The sequence below is a fragment of the Arabidopsis thaliana genome (genome assembly GCF_000001735.4).
Source record: "Arabidopsis thaliana chromosome 1 sequence".
Lineage (NCBI taxonomy): Eukaryota > Viridiplantae > Streptophyta > Magnoliopsida > Brassicales > Brassicaceae > Arabidopsis > Arabidopsis thaliana.
Genome location: NC_003070.9, coordinates 13685127 through 13710538, shown reverse-complemented (window position 1 = coordinate 13710538; position 25412 = coordinate 13685127). Strand labels below are relative to the sequence as shown.

At 34.8% G+C, this 25412-nt stretch overlaps 3 protein-coding genes, 1 long non-coding RNA gene, 1 other non-coding gene and 2 pseudogenes across 8 annotated transcripts; 2 read left to right on the top strand and 5 right to left on the bottom strand.

The window, feature by feature from the left end:
• Positions 1–1905: 1905 nt before the first annotated feature.
• Positions 1906–2659, bottom strand: AT1G36395 (annotated as a pseudogene; the record flags this gene model as incomplete). Its single annotated transcript has 2 exons — positions 1906–2234; positions 2458–2659.
• A 4306-nt stretch (positions 2660–6965) lies between these two features.
• Positions 6966–9138, top strand: AT1G36390 (Co-chaperone GrpE family protein). Of its 2 annotated transcripts, NM_179420.2 has the most exons (4): positions 6967–7194; positions 7275–7751; positions 8546–8740; positions 8936–9138. In NM_179420.2, the coding sequence occupies exons 1-3, from the start codon at positions 7015–7017 to the stop codon at positions 8726–8728; spliced, it is 840 nt and encodes a 279-aa protein (NP_849751.1). In that variant the 5' UTR covers positions 6967–7014; the 3' UTR covers positions 8729–8740; positions 8936–9138. The 2 variants fall into 2 exon arrangements, with proteins under 2 accessions (NP_564475.1, NP_849751.1); NM_103325.4 differs by lacking the exon at positions 8936–9138 and having other exon boundaries at positions 6966–7194; positions 8546–8871.
• Positions 7790–8568, bottom strand: AT1G06977. The gene has a single exon (NR_139177.1). It is a non-coding gene; the product is annotated as an other RNA (long non-coding RNA).
• AT1G36380 (uncharacterized protein) lies at positions 8907–9774 on the bottom strand. The gene is made up of 3 exons (NM_103324.3): positions 9526–9774; positions 9275–9431; positions 8907–9193 (listed from the first exon to the last, which is right to left on the bottom strand). Coding segments are annotated over exons 1-3 (255 nt in total). The 5' UTR covers positions 9623–9774; the 3' UTR covers positions 8907–9192.
• Positions 9775–11799: 2025 nt separating this feature from the next.
• Positions 11800–14497, top strand: SHM7 (serine hydroxymethyltransferase 7). Its single transcript, NM_103323.3, has 4 exons — positions 11800–13018; positions 13389–13794; positions 13880–13981; positions 14067–14497. The coding sequence occupies exons 1-4, from the start codon at positions 11963–11965 to the stop codon at positions 14297–14299; spliced, it is 1797 nt and encodes a 598-aa protein (NP_564473.1). The 5' UTR covers positions 11800–11962; the 3' UTR covers positions 14300–14497.
• An 806-nt stretch (positions 14498–15303) lies between these two features.
• On the bottom strand, positions 15304–21005 carry AT1G36360 (annotated as a pseudogene; the record flags this gene model as incomplete). The annotated part of the gene is made up of 1 exon: positions 15304–21005.
• A 3035-nt stretch (positions 21006–24040) lies between these two features.
• Positions 24041–24113, bottom strand: AT1G36350. The gene has a single exon. It is a non-coding gene; the product is annotated as a tRNA-Arg (tRNA).
• Between the last annotated feature and the right edge of the window lie 1299 nt (positions 24114–25412).

Genomic DNA, 25412 nt, shown 5'->3' with positions numbered 1-25412 from the left:
ATCACTCTCTTCTTTCTCATCCTTCTCAGAATTTTCTTTCTCATTGTTGTCAGACTGCTCTCCTTCTTCCACTACGGTCGGGATTATGGTCGGAATTGGTTCTTCTTCAACTCTTCCTCCCTCAATTGCGACCAGATTTTGCTCCGTCGCTGATGGCTTCTCCGTCGTTGTCGGAGGCTCCTTCGTTGCCTTCGTGACAGCATCTATTGGCTTTGTTCCTCCGGCTACTCCTCTCTTCCTCTTCTTTAGAGGAGGAATTGTTCTCGGCGCCATTAGGGTTAGAATTGGAGAAAATGGCTAGGAAGTTAGGGTTATAGAAGGAGAAGATTAGGATTCAGAAATGAGAGATTAGGGTTCTCGTTCTTAGTTGTCGAGAAGAGAACAGAGAGGAGAGGCGTCGAGGAGGTTGAGAAATCGGAAATGAGAAGTTTCAAATAAGGAGAGTGGAGCGTCGTTGAGGAGTTGAAGTTGAAAAGAAAAAGAAACCAAAGAAAAATTCGTTTAGAGATATGGGTCGGGTCTGGGTTCGAATAGATCCAGGTTCAGTGTGTAAATGTTTGATTTCGATTAGGGTATCTTGGTAAAATCATCACTTTACGAATTTAAATTAAATCAAAAATTGCTTCTGTTTTTTCATGGAGATATGAGGTTTTCTCTCGACAAAAAGGGAGTTTCAAACCATTTTCTCTCATCCACGGGACTAGCGCTAAGTTCATCCTCTTGTCTCTCCTCGTCCACGCGATTAGCGCTTGAGACGTCCTCGTTTGTCTCCTCTAATTTTGATAGAAGGGTTTTGTGTGTCAATTCCCTAAATGCATCTTATGCCATTGTAGCTTTTAAGGTGTCAATCCAATTGGGTTTAATTGCTAACAATCAGGATGTGATCAGAGAATACTAAGTCAAGCCAAGTGTGAATAGGTTTGGTGTGTTTCTACTAAACCTAAGCAATAGGTTAACATGCAAATCAAATTCAGAAACGGAACTATACTAAGCAGAAGATAAAAAAACTCAAATAACAAGAGCAGAAATGAAACTAAAGACCAGGAACTGTCAAATGCAAGAACCAGAAAGTAAACCAAGCACAAAGTGAAGCACTCGGTCGAGCAAACTACTAAACAGGTCGAGTACAATACTAAAAACACCAATTTTGCACGAGAACTAAACAAAACGAGCAAAGTACTAAAGACACGAGTTTTGCACAATAAAACGAAACAGAGCTCTTAAGAATGGGGTAATTGGTTCTAGTGGACTCCTCAATCCATTAGCTAACTAACAAACTCAATCAAGCTATCCCTAGACAATAGATTCAAAACCAAATCAATCCACTTTCGTGACAATGATCCTCATAACTTTATAACTTCCTAATCTCAATTTTCATTGATGAAACATAACAAAGCAGGCTTTAAACACAAATCTATTAAAGTCAATAAGCAGTCTAAACATCCAAGGTCTTGGGCTAGAATCTACAAATCTCTGAAATTAGTTGGTTCAGACATTTCATCAAACACTTGTTAGGTGGAGAAAGTCTGAAATCAATTTTCAATTGATCAGAAAGAAAATAGCATTAAGAACTCCAAAAACAGAAGGGAATCATGCATATAAACACTTAGCTAGCTAAAGAATAGAGGAATCCATCAAGAACTCTGAAGAATACTACTCAAGAATAGTGAACAACATCATAGAACAAAACTCAGAAAAATCATAAAACCCAGAAATCATTATAAACTTAGCAAATGATAGATCTCAATAAGATAAACGAGTTTGCAGAAGAAATCAAATCCAAATTCTCAACACAACAACCAGAAAATGCAAAAAAAATCTAGAAACCCTAATATCCAGCAGACAAAGCTAAGATATTTTGGACAAAAACATAAGAGGTCTATTTATAGGCAATACTAGGATGCCCTAATTGGGAAAAAGACAAAATAGGAAAGTTGGTGTTGCATCACTCGGGTCTTGGCCGAGTAGAAAAGTCGAGTAGCCTCCTTTGGTCACATCACTCGGGTCTAGGCCGAGTAGCTTGATCGAGCAGCTTCCCTTCTTCCTCATGTGCACCACTCGAGCTTCAGCCGAGTGTCTTGGCCGAGTATAGTCCTTGCTTCTCCCTTGTATGCTCCACTCGATCTCCAGCCGAGTAAGAAAGCCGAGTATACTCCAAGTCCTTCCTTTGATCCCACGAACTCGAGCTAGTCCACTCTTTGTGCTAGAAATGTCCAAGTTGAGTCCAAAAGTACCTTATTTACCTGTAAAACACTCCAAATGCAAGTATGCTATGTAATGCAATGCAAAATGTACAAAGGAAGGAAAAGAGACTAAGAATGCATGAAAAGAGACATGAAACTAAGATAAATGCATGAAAAACAAGGGCTTAAAATGGTTAAAATCTAGTGTTATCAAATTTGTAATCGAAGCCCAAGATTTGGCTACTACTCTCTGATTCTTCTTCAGTTCGTTTACTTTCATTCTCATCTTGCTCATTAGTTTGCTCATTCTCTTCTCCATCAGGAATCGGGTTTAAAGCTTCATAAAACGTAGCATCAACAACCACCGTCTTAGTCGTTCGAGCCGGCGGAGGTCCCAACAACAGTACCGCCGATAGAGCCGGCGCCGGCTCTGTTTCCGGTACCTTCTTTTTGGAGCCGCCGCTTCTTTCTTTCATTTTCTTTGACCCTCTCCACCATTCTTCGTCCTAGGCGGCATCTTTCTCCGACTTCTCTTCGCGACAGATCGATAGATTGAACAATTTAAAGAGGCAATGCGGTTACGAATTATGAGGTTACCCGAATAAAAGGAGAAGGGAGAGATATAGAAAGAAAAGCTTAACGTTTACAAGAAGAAGAATTCGAAATTGGAAATATCTCGAAATATTAGGGATTTGATTTTTTGATTTTCAAAAAAAAAAAGTAAAGGTGGTTCGGATGAAGAGGTTCAGAAACGGACCATGGTTTTGCGTGTAATTGTTAGGTTCGGATGGAGAAATACTAGTAATATCATTGATTTTCGATTTAAAATTAAAAAGAAAAAACACTTCTGTTTTTCGCAGGGGTTTATTGGCTTCTTCATCGACAAAAAGGGATTTTCAAGACGAAAATTCATTTTTACCTTCAATTTTAAAGAAACTCTAAGAGCAAGTCTATTAGAGAATCCTAATTTCGTACTCTTTATGTGTTTATAATAATAAATTTTGAATAATTTAAAGTTTAGAGTTCTTGTTAAATTTTTACATTTTCTATTGTCCAATGGTAGAATCCTTAAGTGAGTTCTTAAAAAATTATATATATTTTAAAATAAAATATTATAAAACTTTTTATTTGACAAAACATAATAATTATTAGAAATATTAAAATTGTAAACATACATAACATAAAAGTAAAACTATATATATATATATATATGAAAAATTCGAAAAACAATTAGATTAAAAAAATGATACGTAATATTAGTTTGTATTAAAGATGTTAATTGATATCAGTTAAAAATGGGTGAATTGCAAAACTAACACAAGTTAATTAAGAAACTAACACCATAATATGCAAAATGCAGAAACTAATACTAGAGAGTACTATAATTACTAAATTAGCCTCTTTGGTAGTAGAAGAGGTTGCAGATGGTGGTGGCCGGCGGTGGTGGTGGCCGGTCTTGGTGGTGGCTGGAGTTGATGGTGGTCGGAGGTGATGATGGTCGGTGTTGGTGGTGGTCGATGGTGGTGGCCGCGGCGGTGGTAGTGTCCGACGGTGGTGACGGCCGATGGTGGTGGTGGTCGGAGTTGGTGGTGATGGCCGACAATGGTCACCGGCGGTGGTGGTGGCTAATGGTGGTATTGAGACAACAAGAACAAATTAGTAATATTACATATAATACAAAAAATATTATAGTTACATAGTTAGAATGGTTAGTTAATGAATTATAATTTTTTATTAGTTATTCTTGCAAATTTCCCTTAAATAATTGATATAACTATCATTTTGCCCACATTGTTTAAAAATGATACAAAGTTAATATTAATTAGAGAATATTACGTGATTAGACACTTTTTTGAAAGTTTATCCGTAATTAGGCACTTTGAATAATTAAAATTACTTGTTCACCCTCATATCGTCGGTTTTCTATAACCAAACAAATCAAATCCATTTTCACTAAACCAATTCAGATTTACGGAGCCCACGATTTTGTAGTTGCCTTTGTGATTTCAATTTTTTTTCCAGAATCGTAAAAATCCAAATCCAATAAAAAATCCTAAATTACAATTTCTCGAAAAGGGGACTCCGGCGACGGGATATCCATCTCCTCCGTCACTGTCCACCACCAGTGCTTTTCACACTACACTCTCGTTTGCTCTTTCAACCGTAAAACACCAAACCCAATTCTCTTGTCATTTCCTCTAAATCTCTGCAATTTCTTAAATCGATTTGGATTTACTTTGCCTGAAAAACCCTTAACTCGTACCGTCCAAACTCAATTTCAATTTCAATTGAGGTTACTTCGAGAAAAGTTCAAGAATTTCGGAACAACTAAGGTAAAGTTTTGTCATGTTGACTTCGGAGATCTTGTTCGTAATTCTGTGATAATGTTTGATAACTTCTCTGCCCAGTTTGTTTGAAATTCAGTACTTGAGGTTCTCTATTGGACAGAAGATGAACATATGGACTACAACACTTGGACAATCCGTAATGGACAACCACACATTTTGTTTGCAGCGTATGTGTCGTTACAAAATTGAAAATCATTGTCCACGACTATACATGACTGCACAACTTGGTGTTTGATAATTCAAGGAAAAAGCCACATAAAGGTTCTATTTCTTAATCTTATATTTTGGAAGAAATCAAATCATTGATTTAAGAAATAATATGTAAGCTTGGATGCTAGAGCTTTAGCTGATCGTATGGCCAGATTTGGATATTGATTTAACTTTGTTCTTACTGCTACTCAACATTGATTGTCTGGTATGAAGTTGTAAAAGAGTAATTTGACTTATCCATTTGTGTTGATATAATTAGTCATTATAATGTGATTAGTCAATAGAAAACCTTAGAGTACATAATATCAAACTTTTAACTTTGTTAATTTCTTTAGGCGAGTGGGTGAATACATCAGTTAGAGTTGCTTTTGCACATCATGTGATCATCGTTATTGATGTCATCCAAAGAAATCTGTCCATTCATACGCAAACATGAAGGTACTGTTGTTTGGACACTCCTTACTTTAAAACCCCACCTTAGTTTGCAAGTCATTACTTGACTAATTTACTTTAAAAACAAAATTTAGGTTATGAACATTGTGTCAGATCCTATTTTCGATACAAGTGGGAACATCCAAGTCAACAAACCTACAATGGGGTACCAAATTTTATTAATCGTCTGCTCCTTGTTACGTTGGACATGATTTTTTGGATACTTTCTTACATTTTTTCCTTATTGAAGGTCGTGTTTCTTATGGTTTTTCTGACCATCTTCATTTCTACTTCAACTCAATCAGAACATTTTGGAGAGGCTTCCTGCATCCCAATCATTGAAAGATCCCCAAACTGAAAAAAAATTCTAATGAACAAATGAAGGTCTACATGTACACTAAATTATCTTTATGATTTACAGTCCTTGTAATATTGGACAGTATTTTTTGGATAGATATTTAAATAATCTTCTTATTGGAGGCATCAATTTTTGTTGGTGATCTAGTATTTGATACCAGTTCCAAACTTGACCAACATACTCAATCATCTCCCACACATAATCCCAAAGTTGGGTTATCTCCAATGGAAGTATTTCTTATCATCTACAACTGTCTATCGATGCACTCTATCTATCATTTGTAAATATGTCTTAGTAAAGTATCATAATTTCACATCATCATTATCATATCTTTCAGTATAAAATCTCTCTCTATCAAGATATGGATCTACACGATGTTGTGGATAATCAGGTAGGCATAAAACTAAATAACTAGAACATGTATATTTATTATTACTGAAAAGCAGTCAATTTTTACTACAACATTCTTAGTTCTATTATTAATTGTTTACAGAAAACATAAGATTGCTATCAAAGTCTTGTTAGTTATGTTGTGAAACCAATCTCTGAAGACCTAACATAACGCAAGTTAGTTATGTTTGCAGATAAATCCATCTTCTCGTCCGTTTAATTGTTATATGATCGGACGGTCATTATTTCTCATTAACTTCTATTTAAACTGCAAATCTTAACACGTTCATTTGATCCGAATTAACCCATTATTCTACACGTGTTTGGTACACACAATTACAAACCAAAACCAATGACCGGTTATTCTTCTTTTCGTGATTCAGTTTATTTGGGGTATAATGGTCTATTTTCACTCCAAAAACAAGGAAAAGTGTCTCAACCTTGGAAAGTGTCTGTTTTGTCTAAACTTTTTTTCAAAGTGCCTTATTACGGAACATTCCCTATTAATTATATAAAAGATAGAAAAATTATTTTCACTGCTCAATCCACTTCTTAACCAACCTAAATTTCTGTAGCTACTCAAATAAGAATAATATCTTATGTGATTATAAATCAAAATTAAAAAGTTTTTTCTTACGTAATAATTATGTTTATTACGCTAATATTAACATGTAATAATTACAATCACCAGCTTCATCTTTAAATCAGATTCTCTAATTTTTATGTGTTGAGATATAGTATATATATATACACATTTATATCTATAATAGTAAAACAATCTCTTTCTCCTTACCAATCACACTGACACGTATTAGTCCTTAACAAACACAAAAAATCCTAAGCTCATGTGTATTCTTTAACAAACTTATGTTTTTTTATTTAATTTTTTGTATTTTTCTTTAGGATTTGTTCTAAAAAAAAACTTCTAAAACTATCAATATACATGTTCTAATTAAAAAATATATATATTTAAAAGTCACCATTGGAAATGTCCTTACTGTCCTTACAGATGAGTATTTGAGATTACTCTTGCCTGTGCCCTGAGAATTTTTTCCTTTGGGACTCACTGAGATTACTACTACCAAATCCAACAATGGCGATTTCTTTCGCAATCGATCCTTCCATATCTCCTTGCTTCTCCTTCTCCTCTCCATCTTCTTCATCAAAAACCTTACCTTTACGAAACAACCTCCATTTCCATGGCAGACCTTCACCAATATCTCCACTCATTTCAAAACCCAGTCGAAAATTCCCAATCTTCTCTGCTCACCAAGTAAGTTCTTCTTCTTCAGCATATTTACATGTTCTTTGCTTTTAAAGCTTCTTCTAATTCGAATCTGTTATAATTTGTAGACTAATAACAGTGAAGAAGCGAATTCAAAGCAGCAAGCAGATGTAAAAACCCTAATTAGGTCATATAAACAAGCTCTTCTCAACGGAGACGAAACCTCAGTTACAGAAATCGAAACGATGTTTTGCAAAATCGAGAAGGAGAAGAATAAAATGGATCAAAAGGTTTTATCTTTATCAATGAAGATAGCTTCAGAGAAAGAGATGAAAATTCGATTACAAGCTGATTTTGATAATACAAGGAAGAAGCTTGATAAAGATAGGCTTAGTACAGAGTCTAATGCAAAAGTTCAGATTCTTAAGTCTCTTTTACCTATTATTGATAGTTTTGAGAAAGCTAAGTTACAGGTTAGAGTTGATACTGATAAGGAGAAGAAGATTGATACGAGTTATCAAGGGATTTATAGGCAATTTGTTGAGGTTTTGAGATATCTTCGTGTTTCGGTTATTGCAACTGTTGGCAAGCCTTTTGATCCTTTGGTAAGTTTAAGCTATTGAAATGGAAGAATGTTGTATCTCTTTGTTGCATCACTAAGTAGGGGCTTATAGTCTTATCGAGTGTAGCAAGTTTGTTATGGATTGTGTTTGCCAAGTGTTGTAGAAGAAGGCTTTAGATTAAGATAATTTGGTTACATGATTCTTCTGTGCTTAGTGAGTGATGATAAGAGGACTAGTGTTATGCTAAATGTAGTTGAAGGCTTTATTTAACACAACATAAGGTTATATGATTTTTGTTTCCGAGTGAGTGGTAAAGCAGCATGGCTACTTAAAGTGTGTTTTTAGATGAAAAACGTTTGTTGTTTTGGTGTTCTGGGTGACTTTAGCAAATACCCTTTATTGTTGTAGTTTCATGAGGCTACCTCGCGAGAAGAATCTGAGGCTAGTGAGTGAGATGATAAGAGGAGTAATCACTAAGTAGGGGCTTATCTAGTGTAGAAATAGTTAGTGATTTTGTTTGCAAAATGTTGTAGGAAGCTTTAGATTATTCTAATTTGGTTACATGATTCGTCTGTGCTTAGTGAGTAATGATAATAAGAGTAATGTTTGTTGTTTTGTTTAAGTCAAAGCTCTTTGTTGCATCACTAGGAAGGCGCTTATCCACATGGAATTGATAACAGAGTCAGTCATTGTGTTTGCGAAATGTAGTAGAAGGATTTATATTCAGACAACTTGGTTACATGATTAAGATGAGTGCGAATGAGTGATGATAAGAGAAGTAATGTTAGTTTTTTGGAGGGTTTTGAGTGACTTGGTAATACCCTTTTTTGTTGTAGTTGCACGAGGCTATTTCACGGGAAGAATCTGAGGCGGTTAAAGCAGGGATAATAACCGAGGAGCTGAACAAGGGATTTGTTCTAGGAGATCGTGTTCTGAGACCAGCAAAGGTTAAAGTTTCTTTAGGACCCGTCAACAAGAAGACTCCTTCAGCTGCTGAGGAAATAACACCTTCTGCTTGAGTTCGATGTCGGGTAAAAGTTTCAATGTCTTGTGCTAATGTCCATTTTTTATTCACCTATCAAAGGGATACCAAAATTGCAACAATGTCTAATGAGAAAGTTCTTTGGCTTCAGAGTTTATGATTCATGTTTTACGATTTATATGACTTTGGTTCATGTTCTTTCTTGTAGTATGTGATGGTGAAAACATCATTTTTTTATCACCAGATTCATGAATCAAAGCATCTCTCACACAACAACAAGGAAACAGTGATTCAAGATTTGGGCTTGAAATACTTCACACTACACAAGTTGTTACACTACATTGCACACATCCCCCACCATAAAAGAGTCAACAACATAACAGAACTCTTTTAGTGACTAAAACTGTAACTTGAATCTTTCTGGATTGTGACATTGAATATCCTCTTACTCGTTCGGTTTTCGGATCATCGAAGCTTCTATAAACCTCGGAGCTTGCGATTTCTGAGAAAAAATGAGTCCATAAGACCAAGTAAATAAGATGAATATGGCTCAATTGGGGAACATGATTCAAAGAGTAATTACCATTGGGGAACAGGATTCTGAGAACTGATACTTTTGTAGAATTTGGCGATTCGACCACGAGATTCAGGTTTTGGTATAAAGGTTTTCTTCCTCAAGCCAAAGATCTCTTGTACTAGAGGAACATGGCTTAATACAAGCTTCCATGCTAGAAACCACCCTGCAAAACCCCAAAGCAAAAACAAAGTCAAATTTTCAAATTAAGATCAAAGAGCCCTAAAGATCTAAACTTCAGGTTTGAGGAGAGAAAGTACAAAGAGCGATGAAGCAGATGACGAATGAGATCGCCAGAAGCGGACGTATGAGGAAGAAGAAGAAGAGATTGTCAAGGAACGAAGGAGATGATTCCATGGATTAGAATTTCTTGCTTTCAAAGATCTCTCTCTCTCTCTCTTTGTAATTTTTGATTACGTGGAAGAAGAAGATACGAAAAGACCAAACTGAAATTAAAAAGAGTTTTTGAGATCAGGTTTTGGTTTTGTCTTTAAACAAATCGAGTGATGATGTTAAAAAAATGATATATCATGTATGGGCTTATAATAGCCCACTGGGCTTTTGGATGTTTCTAGCTCTCACGTCTACATTTCTACATCACCGCTGTAAACAGTTAAATATGTTTTTTACGAGTGTGAGAGAACTCATTCTCAACAAATTTTTTGTTTTCTTGATTGTGTTTATATATTAAAATATTGATATATTTCCTTCGTTTTTATTCATCATTTTAGTTTATTCATCGTTTTAGAACTCAAAATTTGTTTTATAATAATCATCGTTTTAGAGTTTTAATTCAGATGTTTGGAAAACATTTTAGTTTTGTCCCTATTGTTTTAGTGCTTTGACTAATAAAAAAATTATAAATATATGAATAAAGGGCAAAAACGAAAATTTAATTATTTTTTGAATTTATGTGCAAAATTATTTTATTTTAAAACGGAGGGAGTATTACATAAATTTTATCAAATATTTATGTTATTTCATGAATATTTCTATAAATCTTTTTCAAAGATTGTTAAAACAATATTATGATTAAAAATGTACAGAAAGAAATATAATTTAAAACACGATCTTTGTAAACATTTTTTTATGAACTTATAAATATTTTTAGTGAAAAATACATAACAAAGAGTTATAATAAAGAGCTGAGACTGTACAAAACAATTTTTCAGAAAATGATAAAATTTATTTTCAAAAATATTTTGTTAAATCGGTAATTGTAATAAAAAAATCAACCTTAAGAGAATATATGTTAACTAAGTTTTTAAATACTTATAAACCATTAATATGTATAAGTGAGATAATGTTTTGTTTTACCAATTAAACAATAAATAAGATTGGAAATACATGAGTAGTAAAAAGCGCACATAATGAAAACTACATGAAGAATATTTATAATTAAAATCTTTCGAATTTATAAAGGGGCATTTTCTATATGAAAAATACTTTATTTAGTTGTACATTTTCGAAACTTCCCTTCATTAAAAGCGTTAAATTGTTTTTGGGACTTTGAGAGCGTTAAATTGTCAAAAGATTATACAGTCCAAAAGATCATACATGTTTTGGTTTGATTTTTAAAATTGAAGGGAAAAAATGGTCAAATTCATATTATCCCAGTTGTTGTTATGCTTATAGAGAAACATATTCGTAGTCATCTGTACATCTTCCTTTAAAAATAAGAAAATTGACGTTACTGTTGTTGGAAATCGTAAGTTTTAATATTAAATATAAATTAAGTCTTATGGCTATTAATTTTTCTCTTTTTTGCCTTGCTTTTCAGCTGCTAAGTAACTAGCGGACCAACACGCAATGCAAAGTGATTCAGGTAGTCGTCTATACATTCTGGCGGTCATTGTTATTTTGTTTATATACAAATTTTGTTAAGATTTTTCAGAAATACGTACATAAAACGAAACAAATTAACCAAATGCATATATCAAACCAAAAGAATAGACATATATTACGTAGCAAACATTTGCGAAAACTATCGCCGATATATTTGCAAGAATCAAAATAACAAATTTTAGTTTGTAACTGTAATAAATTTATTAAAATCAATATATTTTAGGCAAATACTAGTCCGGGTTTCAATATTCAAAGACAAATCTACTCTAATACATACAATATACCATAGTCCAACTCCATCCCATTTCGTCCACTTCTCACTTTTCATGCGGTTTAGCATTACCAAAATCTTGATGCTATTGGTATGGTCTATTTTTATTGGTAAAACTTTTTTTTTCTATTTTTTTTTGTTATCATCCATTCATACCCTAATTACTTAAAGTAAGACAAAACTATTTAAGGAGATCAAAAGCTGATCTTGCATAGTTGCATAATAAGATATTTATTTGAACTTATCTTTGCACTTTGAAATCTAAAATTTTTCTAACAAAAAACGTTTTATATCGGTCAAAATGAATCTAACTAACTTTTTGGGCTAGATTAGCTTTAGAAACCCACTTTTTTCATCAAATTGACACGATCCTACTACTACCGGCTATTACCAGTCGACAAGGTCCACCGCATAAGCTAATCAAACCTGAAAAGCGTCCAGATACATAACTCTCTATTACCGGTACCCGGTAATCTCCTTTCTCATTTATTTGTTCCTTCTCTTCTTCTCAAATCCACAGAACCAAAAAAGCGAATTAGGTCAAAAAAACAAATCCCAAATCTTCATCATCTTCAACGTTTATGGATTTGAGTCGTTCTCAAACAAATTTTCAATTAGGGTTTGGTTGTTCACACGCATCAATGACTCCAACACCAACACCAAGAGCTCCAATCGCAGACGATTCGATTAATCTACAAGTCGATCAAAGTTTCCGATCATTACCAACAACTTTCTCTCCGATTCCGTTACAATTACTCGAACAAAAAGCCGAGAAGACCACCACCGTTGATGAGCCAAAGAAAGATGGAGGAGGAGGAGGAGATCAAAAGGAAGACGAGCATTTCAGAATCTTAGGTCACCATATGTGTCTCAAAAGGCAAAGAGATTGTCCACTTTTGTTAACGCAATCAAAGCATCCGAAGAGAAGTTCCATCGGTGATTCAGATCTGGAATCGCGACGTGCTGCTGTACGAGCTTGGGGTGATCAACCGATTCATTTGGCGGATCCTGATATTCATGAGCTTATGGAGAAAGAGAAGCAACGACAAGTAAGAGGAATTGAATTGATTGCTTCTGAGAATTTCGTGTGTAGAGCTGTAATGGAAGCTTTAGGTAGTCATTTAACGAATAAATACTCTGAAGGTATGCCTGGAGCTAGATACTATACTGGGAATCAATATATTGATCAGATTGAGAATCTCTGTATTGAGCGTGCTCTTACTGCGTTTGGTCTTGAATCTGATAAATGGGGTGTTAATGTTCAGCCTTATTCTTGTACTTCTGCTAACTTCGCGGTGTATACCGGACTTTTATTGCCCGGTGAACGGATTATGGGGCTTGATTCGCCTTCTGGTGGTCATATGAGTCATGGTTATTGTACTCCTGGTGGGAAGAAGATTTCGGCTGCTTCCATCTTCTTTGAGAGTTTTCCTTATAAAGTGAATCCTCAAACTGGGTATATTGATTATGATAAGCTTGAAGATAAGGCGCTTGATTACCGTCCTAAGATTCTTATTTGTGGTGGGAGTTCTTATCCTAGGGATTGGGATTTTGCAAGGGTTAGACAGATTGCAGATAAGTGTGGAGCTGTTTTGATGTGTGATATGGCTCATATTAGCGGTCTTGTTGCAACTAAGGTTCGAATCTTCTACTACTATACTTTTATTGATATGTTGATTAGTTCTGAGATTTTTAATGGTTTAGGTTGCATGTCTAGTTATTGAATGTCAGAGGTAGCAGTATTAGATAGTTTCAATTTGGTTAGGCCATGTATTGATATAATGTGTTTGTGTTATGATTGTTCTATGTTCTATTGAAACCTTAGATTGTTTGATTACTTTCTATGCAAAGTCTTTTTCTGTGGTGACTTTGAAATAATATGATGAATGAGTTTTTGGTGTGTCAGTCAATATTGTTTGAAACTATTCGTATATGTAGACTTTTGTTATGATTCTGTTCCAGGAAATATTGTTTCTGAATTTGGTTTGGTATTTTTGTTATCTACAGGAATGTTCAAATCCATTTGATCACTGTGACATAGTAACCTCCACTACTCACAAAGGTCTACGTGGTCCTAGAGGAGGTATCATCTTCTACAGGAGAGGCCCAAAGATAAGAAAGCAGGGCCATCACTCTAGCCATTGTGACACTTCCACGCATTACGATCTAGAGGAAAAGATCAACTTTGCTGTTTTTCCATCTCTACAAGGAGGTCCACACAACAACCATATCGCTGCTCTTGCCATTGCATTGAAACAAGTGGCCACTCCAGAGTACAAAGCTTACATACAACAGATGAAGAAAAACGCCCAAGCTTTAGCAGCAGCTCTTCTTAGAAGAAAATGCAGACTGGTTACTGGTGGTACAGACAACCATTTGTTGCTGTGGGATCTCACTCCTATGGGCTTAACAGGTACTGAAATCACTCAACCTAAACATAACTACTCGTCGATCGAAATTTAAAATTTTGTCTGATTTTGTTTGTATCTGTTTTCCAGGGAAAGTCTACGAGAAAGTGTGTGAGATGTGCCATATCACTTTAAACAAGACGGCTATATTCGGGGACAATGGTACAATATCTCCTGGAGGTGTAAGAATAGGTAAGCACAGATAGATTGGTTTGCATATTGTTTTTGAGTTAGCGACATGTCACATTCGTATTCACATCGATCCTTTTATCAATAGGGACACCCGCAATGACAACCCGAGGCTGTATAGAGTCTGATTTCGAGACAATGGCGGATTTTCTGATAAAGGCGGCTCAGATAACAAGTGCGTTGCAGAGAGAGCATGGAAAGTCACACAAGGAGTTTGTGAAAAGTTTATGCACCAACAAAGACATAGCTGAGCTTAGAAACCGAGTCGAAGCATTTGCTTTGCAGTATGAGATGCCTGCTTCTCTTATTCGAATTGAATGAAAGAAAACTCCACACAACAGCTTTATTTACAGTTGAATTTTATCTTATCTCTGGGTCAATTTTTTTTTTTTTTTTTGGAGTTCTATCTTGTAAATTAGAGTAAATATATATTTATATTGGGATTGATTTGCATTATTTTTTTCCATTGTAATTCTGTACACATTTTGATAAATGGGAATGATTACTACAAATTTACTTATCTTTTTTACAAAAATTTAAAGGTTTCTGGTAACTTAAAGCTGATAATACGCTACTACAAAGTTACTTATCTCTACTTTTAAATTCAAAGGTTTCTTTTAAGTTAAAACAGAAATAATTATCAGTTTCATATGTTATACAATAACCTATGACTATTTTAGATACTTTCTAAAACCTAAACTTGTATGTAATAGATCTCTTCTCATTTGTTCGGAGCCCAATGAATCCGCTATATTTGGAACTAGAACTTTTTGTTTGGGCAACAAAGAACACACACCCTTAAGCCTATCAAGCAAGCTTATATATTAAAGTTTTGAGATGGACTATTTCTTTTAGACGAAAAAAGAAAAGAAAAAAGAGATGGACTATTTCAATTTGATGATCAAAATGATGCAATAATTTTTCAAGTAGGTCATTATTCTCCAATATGTATGACGATTTGTTCACTTCATAATCGATTAATTTATTCTATATTTTTTTAGTTCATCGTAGTTTGAGTTGTTACACCTATTTGTCAAAAATCAAGTTTACTGTATTAAACGTTTTTGTAAAAAACAATTCAGGCTAAACGCTTGAGTAGTTTAGCAGAGGATGCAGAACTTGCAAAAGCGGTTGGTTGCAAATGTACTAGTTATGCGTTGTTAAGCAATTTATGACTAGTTTAGCAGTTAGAAAAAAATACATTTGCGTAAAATTTATAACTAGCTAACAAGAGTTGTAATAGCAGTTTAACAAAAAATTACCAAAAACACATAATATTTTATTTTATTTTTGGTTAAACTGGAATTTTCATTAAAGTATTTTTAAAAGGTTCATACAACAGAGAATTCCAAAGAAAATATAGTCTCTTTGCCTACTGCATTAGCTGAAACATTAGCTAAACATGAAATAAAGCAGACTTTAAAAGATAGGAGTGAAAGACACAAACAGGTAATACCATGAAGTATCCCCTGAAGCTCATTCGTTGTGGTCTCTGTATTGAGCAAACTGTAATGGAGGTAAATTCCATTCGCAACGCTGCAGTCAACGCCGATTTAATCGCAAGGGCTTCGACAGCTAAGGCCGAAGGTGTATGAAGTCGAGAAGACGAGCCCTGATGGATAACTCTTTGGTATTGAGTCTTAAAAATCGATCCCATACCACAAGAGCCAGAGGACGCGTTCCAAGCCGCGTCCGTGAAACAAGTAATATTGTAGAAACCAAACACTATATTATTATAAGAGAATTTAAATTCTGATTTAAAATTAATTCTATTTTTTTTTCTTTTTCCTTCTTAAAACTTTATTACGTACGTTACGTTTGTTCGTTTTTTACAAGAGACCATAAAAATGGTGGACAAGTCTGATACATAGCCCATTGATCAGTATATGATAATACGGTCTTAGCTAGAAGATCCGCACATTTATTTTGTTCCCGAGGTCTGAAAGAAAATTTGATCGCCGTGAAGCTCTGCGCCCAGCTCTGGATAGTTGCAAGGTAATGACGTAGTCGTGGGTTTGAACCTTTCTCCTTTATGTATCGGTTAATGTTCAAGTTATCTCCCTCAAACTCCATCCTCGCATAACCAAGAGCCGATGTGGCTTGTAAAGCCCAAATTAAAGCTGAGCACTCTGCTTCTTCAGCGGTGAGGCGGCCTTGATATTTTCCCATACCACAGTGTAGCACCGTGCCATGTGAGTCTCTAATTATCCAGCCAAGTCCTGAATCTTGATTTCCCTCCCGATGTAAGGCGTCATAATTACATTTGAGCCATCCTCTATTCGGTTTGCACCACTTCGTAATACGAGAAACTCCTTGTTGGTTTGTCTCCCTCTGCTCCTTGTCGATGGACCTGTTATCCAGCCACTCTTTTGTATCTTTAATAGCTTGTTCCACAATTTCACTTGTGGATCTATTGACTCGGTTGAATACCAGATCATTCTTTCTCTTCCAGATTCTCCACATTAACCAGAAAGGTAAATAGCGAGAAAAACGGTTTATATTTTTATCAGTGTGCATCTGGAAGAGAAGAGTAAGCTTATCATGGACAGAGATGCCTGTGTTACTCAGATGATTGGTCGGGAAGCCTGCCGCACGCCATACCATTGTCACCTGGGGACAAGAGAAAATGGTATGGTCATTTGTTTCCAGCTCTGTACAGCACCTTGAACAATAAGGATCAACATTTATGTTCCGCCTACGAAGATTCTCTACTATTCCAATCGCATATGAAGCATAACGCCAGATGAAATGTTTTAGCTTTGGTGTGACGTCTAACTTCCATATAGTTGATGATGAGAACCCGGAATGCTTTGCTAATGGTGGTTGTGGGGTTTCATCATTCAACGATTCATTTAATGCAGTCCAGTAACCGGATTTGACTATGTAATTTCTCTCTTTTGCAGGGCTCCATAAGTATGTGTCTTCTGTTGGGTACTAAGGTAGATAGTTTTTGTAGACGAGATGATGATCGTCCGGTTCAATGAGTTGAGTGATTTTAGTCTCATCCCATTGGCGAGAGATAGGATCAATGATGGCCTCAACCTTAGTATCGACATCAACGTGAGGTAACACTTTGGGCGCTCGAGGTGGTACGGATGGTAACCATGGATCGGTTCCCAACATGGTCTTCTTACCATCACCAATGCTTATTTGTATGTTAGTTCGTAACAGATCGCGACCGAAACGGAGAGAGTTCCAACCATAGGAGGGTTGTGAGCCTCGTGTCGCGTCAAGGAGAGAGCTATCCCGGAAGTATCTAGCTTTGAGTAACCGATAAATTAAGCTAGTAGGACGTTGAACCATTTTCCATACCTGATTCGCCAATAAGGCCTGGTTAAAAACATGAAGATCTGTAAACCCAAGTCCCCCTATCTTTTTTGGTGTTGCCATCTTCCTCCACGCCACCCAAGGCATCTTGTTCTTCGTCGCTGTTGAACCCCACCAGAACCTTGCAATCATGCTATCGATTTCCGAGCATAGCTCCTTAGGGAATTGAAAACAATTCATGGAATAGACTGGCATAGCATACGCAACTGCTTTGATTAATGTCTCTTTCCCAGCATTTGATAAAAACTTTGTCTGCCATCCATTTATTTTCTCTTGGACTTTATCCTTGACATACTGCAGCATTTCTTTTTTCTTTCTTCCAAATTGTTCTGGGAGACCAAGATATTTTCCACCACCACCGATATTTGGTATCTGTAATATCTGCATGATGCTATCCCTTGTATGCTGGAAAACACGATTCCCAAATGTAATAGACGACTTTTCAAGGTTTATCGTCTGTCCGGAAGCAGTCTCGTAGTCTTTAAAAATCGCAAGCAGATTTGAGCTATTTTTATGGTCCGCCTTGAGGAAGAAGAGTGAGTCATCCGCAAATAGTATATGTGAAATCTGAGGTCTTCCATTACTAACGCGTATACCTTGGATTAATCTCTCTCTATTCGCTTGTGTTATCATCGAGCTTAGAACGTCCGCACATAAGATGAATGATTGTGGCGACAGAGGGTCTCCTTGCCTCAGTCCGCGACTTGCTTCAAAAAGTCCATATGGGCTTCCATTGATTAAAACAGAGAAAGAGACTGAACGAACACATACCATTATCCACTTTATCAACTGTGACGCAAAACCCTTTTTTCGTAGTACACCCTCCAGAAAATTCCATTCAATCCGATCATATGCTTTACTTATATCAGTTTTAATGGCCATATATGAATTAGCACACCTTTTTTGGACTCGTAGAGAGTGCATGATCTCATGAGCAATGAACACATTATCTGTGATGTATCTTCCTGGTATGAAAGCTGCCTGATTTTCTGAAACCACCGAAGTCATCACATTCTTTAGCCGTCTAGCCAGGATTTTGGAGATGATTTTGTATGTAACATTACAGAGACTTATGGGGCGGAAGTCTTTCATTCTTTTGTGGCATCGCTCTTTGGGATCAAGCAAAGATTTGTGTGATTCCATTGTTCTAGCATTTTACCTGTTCTAAAAAAAGTTTGAACCTCTGATACAATTGCGGGGCCTACGATGTTCCAATAATTTTGGTAGAAAGCAGCATTGAAGCCATCTGGGCCATGTGCGTTTGTAGCTCCAATTGAGAAAAGAGCTTGTTTAATTTCCTCCTCAGTAATTTCATGTAACAGAGCCATATTCGTTTCTTCTGTGACGACTGGTTGAATATAGCGGAGAGCACTGCTAACGTCTGGCTGTCCACCACTCGAAAACAAATCACCAAAATATCTGACCGCTTCATTGGCTATATCACGATTCCCTCTAAATTTTGTGCCGTTGACATCGGAAATAGATGTGAGCCGGTTCCTTGCAATCTGATTCTTTGTTACAGCATAAAAAAATCTCGTGTTACGGTCTCCTTCATTCAACCATTGATTCCTGCTTTTAACCTTCTATAAAATTTCTTCGTCTTTGTAAGCTTGAAGTAATTCTTTACGTAAAGCACGAATTTTTTCCATAGTGAAAGTGTGATCTGAATGAGCCTCATCAATTGCCTGAGTAAGTTCTTTGATTTGATTTGCTGAATTGGTAGCGTTGCTTCTCTTCCACGCCGATATTTCTCTTCTGCATATTTTAATTCGCTCATAGACCGTTCCCTCATTATTCTGCATATGTTTATTCCAACTCTGACAAATGACTTCTTCAAATTCTGGAATTCCCGTGAGTCTTGTATCAAATTGAAAAGGTTTGAAGCCTTGTTCGGTTGTGCGTCGAATGCGTATGATAGCTGGCCTATGATCAGATTCGATCATCTCCAAGTATTCCACTTCTGAAGCCGGATACGTTGCGCGCCAATAATCATTTGCCATTGCTCTGTCAAGCCAACATTCCACTGTGTGAGATCTTCTTTTACCCATCCACGTCATGTTATTTCCTTTGAAAGGGAGATCTTTAACTTTGCATATTTTGACTGTGTTTCTGAAATCCAACAAACTCCAATTCTCCCTTACTCTTCCCCCTCTTTTCTCATTAGGATGTAATATCTCATTGAAGTCGCCACATAATAACCAAGGATCGAATCGATTTAGAGCAATTCGTTGAAGTCGTTCCCAAAGGATGTGCCTTAATTTGCGATTGGGATGCCCATAAACACAAGAGAAGTAAAAAGACACACATCTTTATTACTTATCTTACAATCAATGAGTCTTGCATCAACATCATAAAAAGAAACTGAAATAGACTTGTTCCATAACAAGGCTAAACCACCCCCAATTCCCAAAGGGGAAACACATTTCACGTAATCATAACCAAGTTGAGCTGCCACATCTCGGACGACGTCATTCGAGTTCTTTGTCTCGATCAAAAAGAGTAAGTCCGGGGAATAAGTTGCCTTGATTCCCTTTAGGCGTCGAACTACCAGGGACCCTTTTAAGCCCCGACAGTTCCAAAAGGCTGTATTCATGGCGGCTCCGGTGGCTTCTGGCCCACCGTGCCTTCTCGGTTGGTTGTTGGGGGGGGGTCTGAGTGAATCTCCCTGCTGTGGATGATGATTGTGTTGGTGTAGTCGTTTGCATCAGAAACCAGTTACGTAGTTCAAGTGCCTCCGATTCCCTCCTCTGTCTTTTGACAACCTTATGTTCTGTTTCCTTTGTACCATAACCTTGTTTCATCTCACAACACACAAGTGGGAACACAGAGATGTGTTCTGCTGAAGGAGTAGGCTCCATCTTTCTCTTCTTAGAGGAAGATTGATTTTCTTCTTCTGCACCACTATCTGTGAGATGGTTAAGTTGTTGTTCTTGGTCTGCATTAAGATTGTCCGTCATTCATCCTGGGTGGACGTCTGGTTCGTCGTCCTCATCATCAGATGGTGGAGGCGGAGGAAGGTTGGCTCCGAGGGGACATTCGGTCGCTTCATGAGTAATCATTCCACAGTTTGAGCAAAAATTGCGGAGCTTCTCATATCGGAACTTGAGTATACATGCCTCATCGCCGAATTGGAATAGGCGTTGGAAGCGTAACGGATCATCAATGTTCCAAAGGAGCTTGACCCTGACGAAATCAACGAGAGTCGTTCCATCAGCGCTAAAATCCGTTTCCAGGAAATGACCTAAGCGTCCTCCAATGGACGTGACCATTCGTTCAGTGAGGAAGTGGAGAGAGATTCCTCTTATCTGAATCCAAAAAGGAATTTGTTTCAGATCTTGGTCGGTGTGATTTGGGTTCCATTTCTGGACCACACACATCCATTCATTGAAGGACCAAGGACCGCGTCTCAGGACCGACGCCATCGAATCTTCAGATTGGAAGAGGAATTGGATCTTACGGGAGTCCAGAATACGACTTGAAACTTCCTCACCAACACCCCATAGACGGGGTAAGGCACTCGCCATTGCTCGTAAGTTCTGCTTCCTTGGATTCACCGGTTTCACAATTAGACTATAGCGGGTTTAGCTAATCGCCTCTTCACACAAATCAAAAGGGAGATTGATCGCTTCATCTTCAATTCCTAGTGCAATTTCTTGCAGTCTGCCATGATTAATATGAACAAAGGAAATTGGCTTATTTCACTCTGATCAACCCATTGGCTCCAGAGACATTCACATAGTTTAAATAGGTATTGGGTAGCGTCAGTTATGCGATTGATAACTGTAATACCGTTGATCAACTCTGAAGGAACCGCCGATAACCGGCGACAACCGCTTGTCAAGAAACGATACAAAGAAGAGGCGAAGATGAAGAGATACGATCGCAAGAAAAATCGCCTCTCTCTCATCATGATTATAGAATAAAATTAATTCTATTTAATATTTATTTTAAGAGGTTAATTTTGATATATTTTTATATACAAAAATATTTTATAGTTATTCTCATATTTTAGTTCATTAATATATATATATATATATAATAATAAAATATTTAAAAAATTTGTTATGATATTATTTGATAAGATAGAATAAAAAAAAATCTTTTAAATTATTATTATTTGTAACTTTTTAAATTATTATTGTAGATAAAATATAATATTTTTTCATCATCTGGAACCGTGCGTTGTCAGAAAATATTGTTGAGATTTTCAGAAGGTTGAGCGAACAGACTCATAGAGTGTACATATACATATATGGAGATACCGAAAATTGTGGTATAACTAGTGCATCATCTCAGCCAAAACATTAGAACATTAATTTTTGAAGCAAATTTTCGTGGTCCAGTCTCTATTTAATTTACTGGGAGCCTCCGAAAAATTCTTTTGGACGTTTAAGAAAATTTTCATTTGACCGGAACCTATTGGAATACGAAATCAAATATCTTTTTTTTTTGGTATTTTAGGCAATCTCTCAACTATGTAATCACACATCTATTAGAATAAATACTTCAGTTTAGATTTTTTTTTGAAAAAGTGATATTTTTGGGCAGAAAACGTTGAATTATGCCATTTTATTTACTTTTGTTTCCTAGACCTAACTCCAGTCACATGGAGTCATAGCTTCACATCACATTAAAAGGTTTAAAATGTGTGGGGTTTTTAAAAAGATTTGGTGTATATAGATGTAAGAAATAAACGTAGATTTATCAGTACGATAAGAAGTAAATTTGAACTATATACATCTTTGGTTTTGAGTGTGGTTTAAATTTGATTTAATAAGATGTGCTCTAATCTTTTTTCCAACTTCGTTGGTGCAACTACAATTGTACTACAAAAAAGTTGAATTAAATCACTTAAATTGTACTACAAAACTAAGTGATACTATATTAAATCACTTATGTATAAATATGACAAATATAGCTGATTAGCATCAATTATAATAACTAATGTTTTTATAAAATGTTTTTGATACAAATCTATATATTTACATCAATAAATAATATACTAATTTGTTATTTACATTAAAACATCAATTAAATAAAATATACAAAATTAGTATCAACAATAAAATGTTGCTAGTTTTTTGTGACAGCAAATAAAATGATTTTAATTAACTCCTATCGATTACAGAAAAACTGTGTAGCCCATCAGTGTCCCGTCCATTTTGGACTTGCAGCCATACATGTTGTCTCATGAAGTATGAGGATAGTATTTTATACGATTTTAGGTATACATCTATTATGTATTCGGTTTGGTTCCGACTTTTTCTGTTTTAGAGTGTAGGATCTATATAGGAACCACAAAATTTCCGGTTCGAATCCTGTTTGGTTCTTAAATTTATGGATCTGTTCGGATATTTTCATGTATATTGGATATATATGGGCATTTCGGATATTTTAATATTTTTGATATTTTTCCAAGTTTATTTTAATATTTTTGGTATTTTTGAATGGAAAAAGATATTCAGCTATACCAAGTATAATGAAATACATGGCCATACATGCCAAGTTTAGAAATGTACAACCAACTACATAAATTAGATGTATTGCATGCCCACATATACCAACTATATGACGACATGTGGTCAACACCACAAACATCTTTTTTCGGTATACGAATTGTCAAATTCCGATGTTAACCGTCGTTGACCGGCATAGACCAACAAAAATATTCAAATATATGAATTTTTATTATTTTTAATATTACTTAAAACATTCTATTGAATAGTTTATGGTATTGTATAATAGATAAACACATTCTATATTTAACTAAAATATATTTTGTATGATTCTTATTATTATTTTATTTTTTTACAAGCTAAATTAAAAGGGAAATGAAAATAAATTTTATTAATTTCATTAGGAATAAATTAAGTAGAAGATTCTTTCGTCTAAATTTTACATGGTAAAAAAAAAGTTTTTTGCCAAAATTAAAATCATAATACATAGTTAAAAAAATAGAGAAAAATTTACATATTCTTTAGTCTAAATAAAAAAAGGTCGCAAAGTTTTATTTTTAATATATAGAAAATTAACGATAACGAATTTAGTAAAAACATTTGTACAATAAGACGCTAATTTTTTATTGACAATGTAAAAACAATAAATTCGCTTAATATTTTTTATTTCACTTTTAATTTACTTTTGAAATTGAAAAGACTATCTAATTATAATAATCAATGTATTCAATAGATATACAAAATATATTTATGGGAAATATATAATATGTTTTCTTTTAAATTATACAACACTATAAACAATTCAATAAAATAATTTTTAAAAAAATACAAAATATTTTTGTTTGTCAATGCCGGTCAATTATGGTCAACACTGGATTTTGACGATTAGTATATCGGAAAAATGTTTGTGATGTTGACCACATGTCATCATATATTTAGTATATGTGGGCATGCAATACATTTAGTTCGTTGTACATTTCTAAACTTTGCATTTGTGACCATATGTTTCGTCCTAATTGGTGTAGCTGAGTATCTTTTTTTCTTTTTGAATATCTAAACTATTTCAATTCTGTTCGGGTTCTATAAATTCTAGAACTTAGGATCTATTTTAGTATTTTCAAATTTTGGTTTGGGTTTGGTTCTTTTTGCTTGGTTATTATGCCCAAGTCTAATTTGTATAGTGGAAAGAGGGAACAAAGCATAGAGCAATATTGGCTTCTTTTGTTTTTGTTCAAATATACTGATTCAAGACAAAAGGATAAAAAAGAAAAATTCAACTCACGCCCGGTGGGACTCGAACCCACAATCGTTTGATTAGAAGTCAAACGCCTTATCCATTAGGCCACGGGCGCTTTTGTTCTTCTTTTTCATTTTGATTAAAATAAAACTTTATGTAGTCCTCCCAAGAGCAATTAGGCTAAGTGCATGCATTTGTATATTTTTTTTGTAACTTATTGAGTTATTGTAGTTAGTAATGACTAATGACCAAGAAAGTTAAAGAAATCATGCCAAGTGCAAGCTATTAAACGAGGAGACTTTTCTGATTACATCTACGGTTGAGTTTTTGTAGGATCCAAATTTTGATCATTAAGTTTAGGGGTAATTTAGTTTTTAAAATATCATTTATGTGTTCTTGGAAGTAACATATTAATATCTTAACATGAAAATCTTTGGTCTTGGGGTTTTGGTTTTGCAAACTTAATTCTCTGATGTTGAAATTTGACCATCTCTTATAATATTTAGAAGTTTGTGCTTTTTGATAGTCCGGAGGAGTATGAATGATCAATGAACCCTTTCAACTGTGAAAATTTCGAGTAGATTAATATTAATAAGAGTAAAATTTTCATTAAAGAAAATTTTCACTAAAGAAACAAACAAAATATCAAATTAACTAAATTAATAAAGCCCTCTTTTATCAGAAAAGGTGGCCTACTTCAAATGTTAGGGTGTCTTATTGGTTTGTGATTTAAATAAAGTTTTTGTAACTTAAAGTGTTATGTAAAATCTGTTGTTATTCAATCATTTTTATACAAAGATTTTGATGTAGTTTAGTGTTATTTGTTTAAGATTTTGTAAAAAGTAATTTAAAATCTTCATAAATCTAGAATTATTGGATTCATACTTTTATAAAATTAATAAAGTTTTGTGTTGTTAAATTAAAACAAAAAATCTATAATTGTTAATAAATTAAATTATTATGTTATTAGTTTATAACTTTCTACACTTTATTCATAAAATAAAGTTATAAAAAATATCATCAAAATAAGAGATTGTTTGGAAAACTTACAAAAATATTAAAAAAACCAATCAACAAAATTATAAAAAATAAGTCTCTAATAATTATTTAAAATCTATTTACTTTCTATAATTTTATAAACGTCATCAAAATTATCCTCGTATTAGTTTTATCTGGTGACTTTGGGCATTTTCCCTTTCTCATAAAAGGGCGCGTGACTCAAAATTAATGTATAGATGTCCCATAATTTCATTAAGAATAGATTGTTATTTTAAAGTAACGTATCTTTTATTTATGTAGACAATATTGTTTTCACGCATGTCTTACTAATGATGATAATATATAATTAATAATGAAGACATTTATTAGGTCTTATCAATTATCAGGAAAAAAAAGAAAGACATTTATTAGGTCA

Excerpts from the sequence above, each read along its gene's own strand:
- AT1G36380 (NM_103324.3), bottom strand. The coding sequence starts at position 9,622 with ATGGAATCATCTCCTTCGTTCCTTGACAATCTCTTCTTCTTCTTCCTC. Across the intron at positions 9,432-9,525 it reads CATCTGCTTCATCGCTCTTT|GGTGGTTTCTAGCATGGAAG; the intron begins GTACTTTCTCTC and ends GGGGTTTTGCAG.
- AT1G36390 (NM_179420.2), top strand. The coding sequence starts at position 7,015 with ATGGCGATTTCTTTCGCAATCGATCCTTCCATATCTCCTTGCTTCTCC. Across the intron at positions 7,195-7,274 it reads CAATCTTCTCTGCTCACCAA|ACTAATAACAGTGAAGAAGC; the intron begins GTAAGTTCTTCT and ends TATAATTTGTAG. Across the intron at positions 7,752-8,545 it reads GCAAGCCTTTTGATCCTTTG|TTGCACGAGGCTATTTCACG; the intron begins GTAAGTTTAAGC and ends TTTTTGTTGTAG.
- SHM7 (NM_103323.3), top strand. The coding sequence starts at position 11,963 with ATGGATTTGAGTCGTTCTCAAACAAATTTTCAATTAGGGTTTGGTTGT. Across the intron at positions 13,019-13,388 it reads GCGGTCTTGTTGCAACTAAG|GAATGTTCAAATCCATTTGA; the intron begins GTTCGAATCTTC and ends TGTTATCTACAG. Across the intron at positions 13,795-13,879 it reads CACTCCTATGGGCTTAACAG|GGAAAGTCTACGAGAAAGTG; the intron begins GTACTGAAATCA and ends TCTGTTTTCCAG.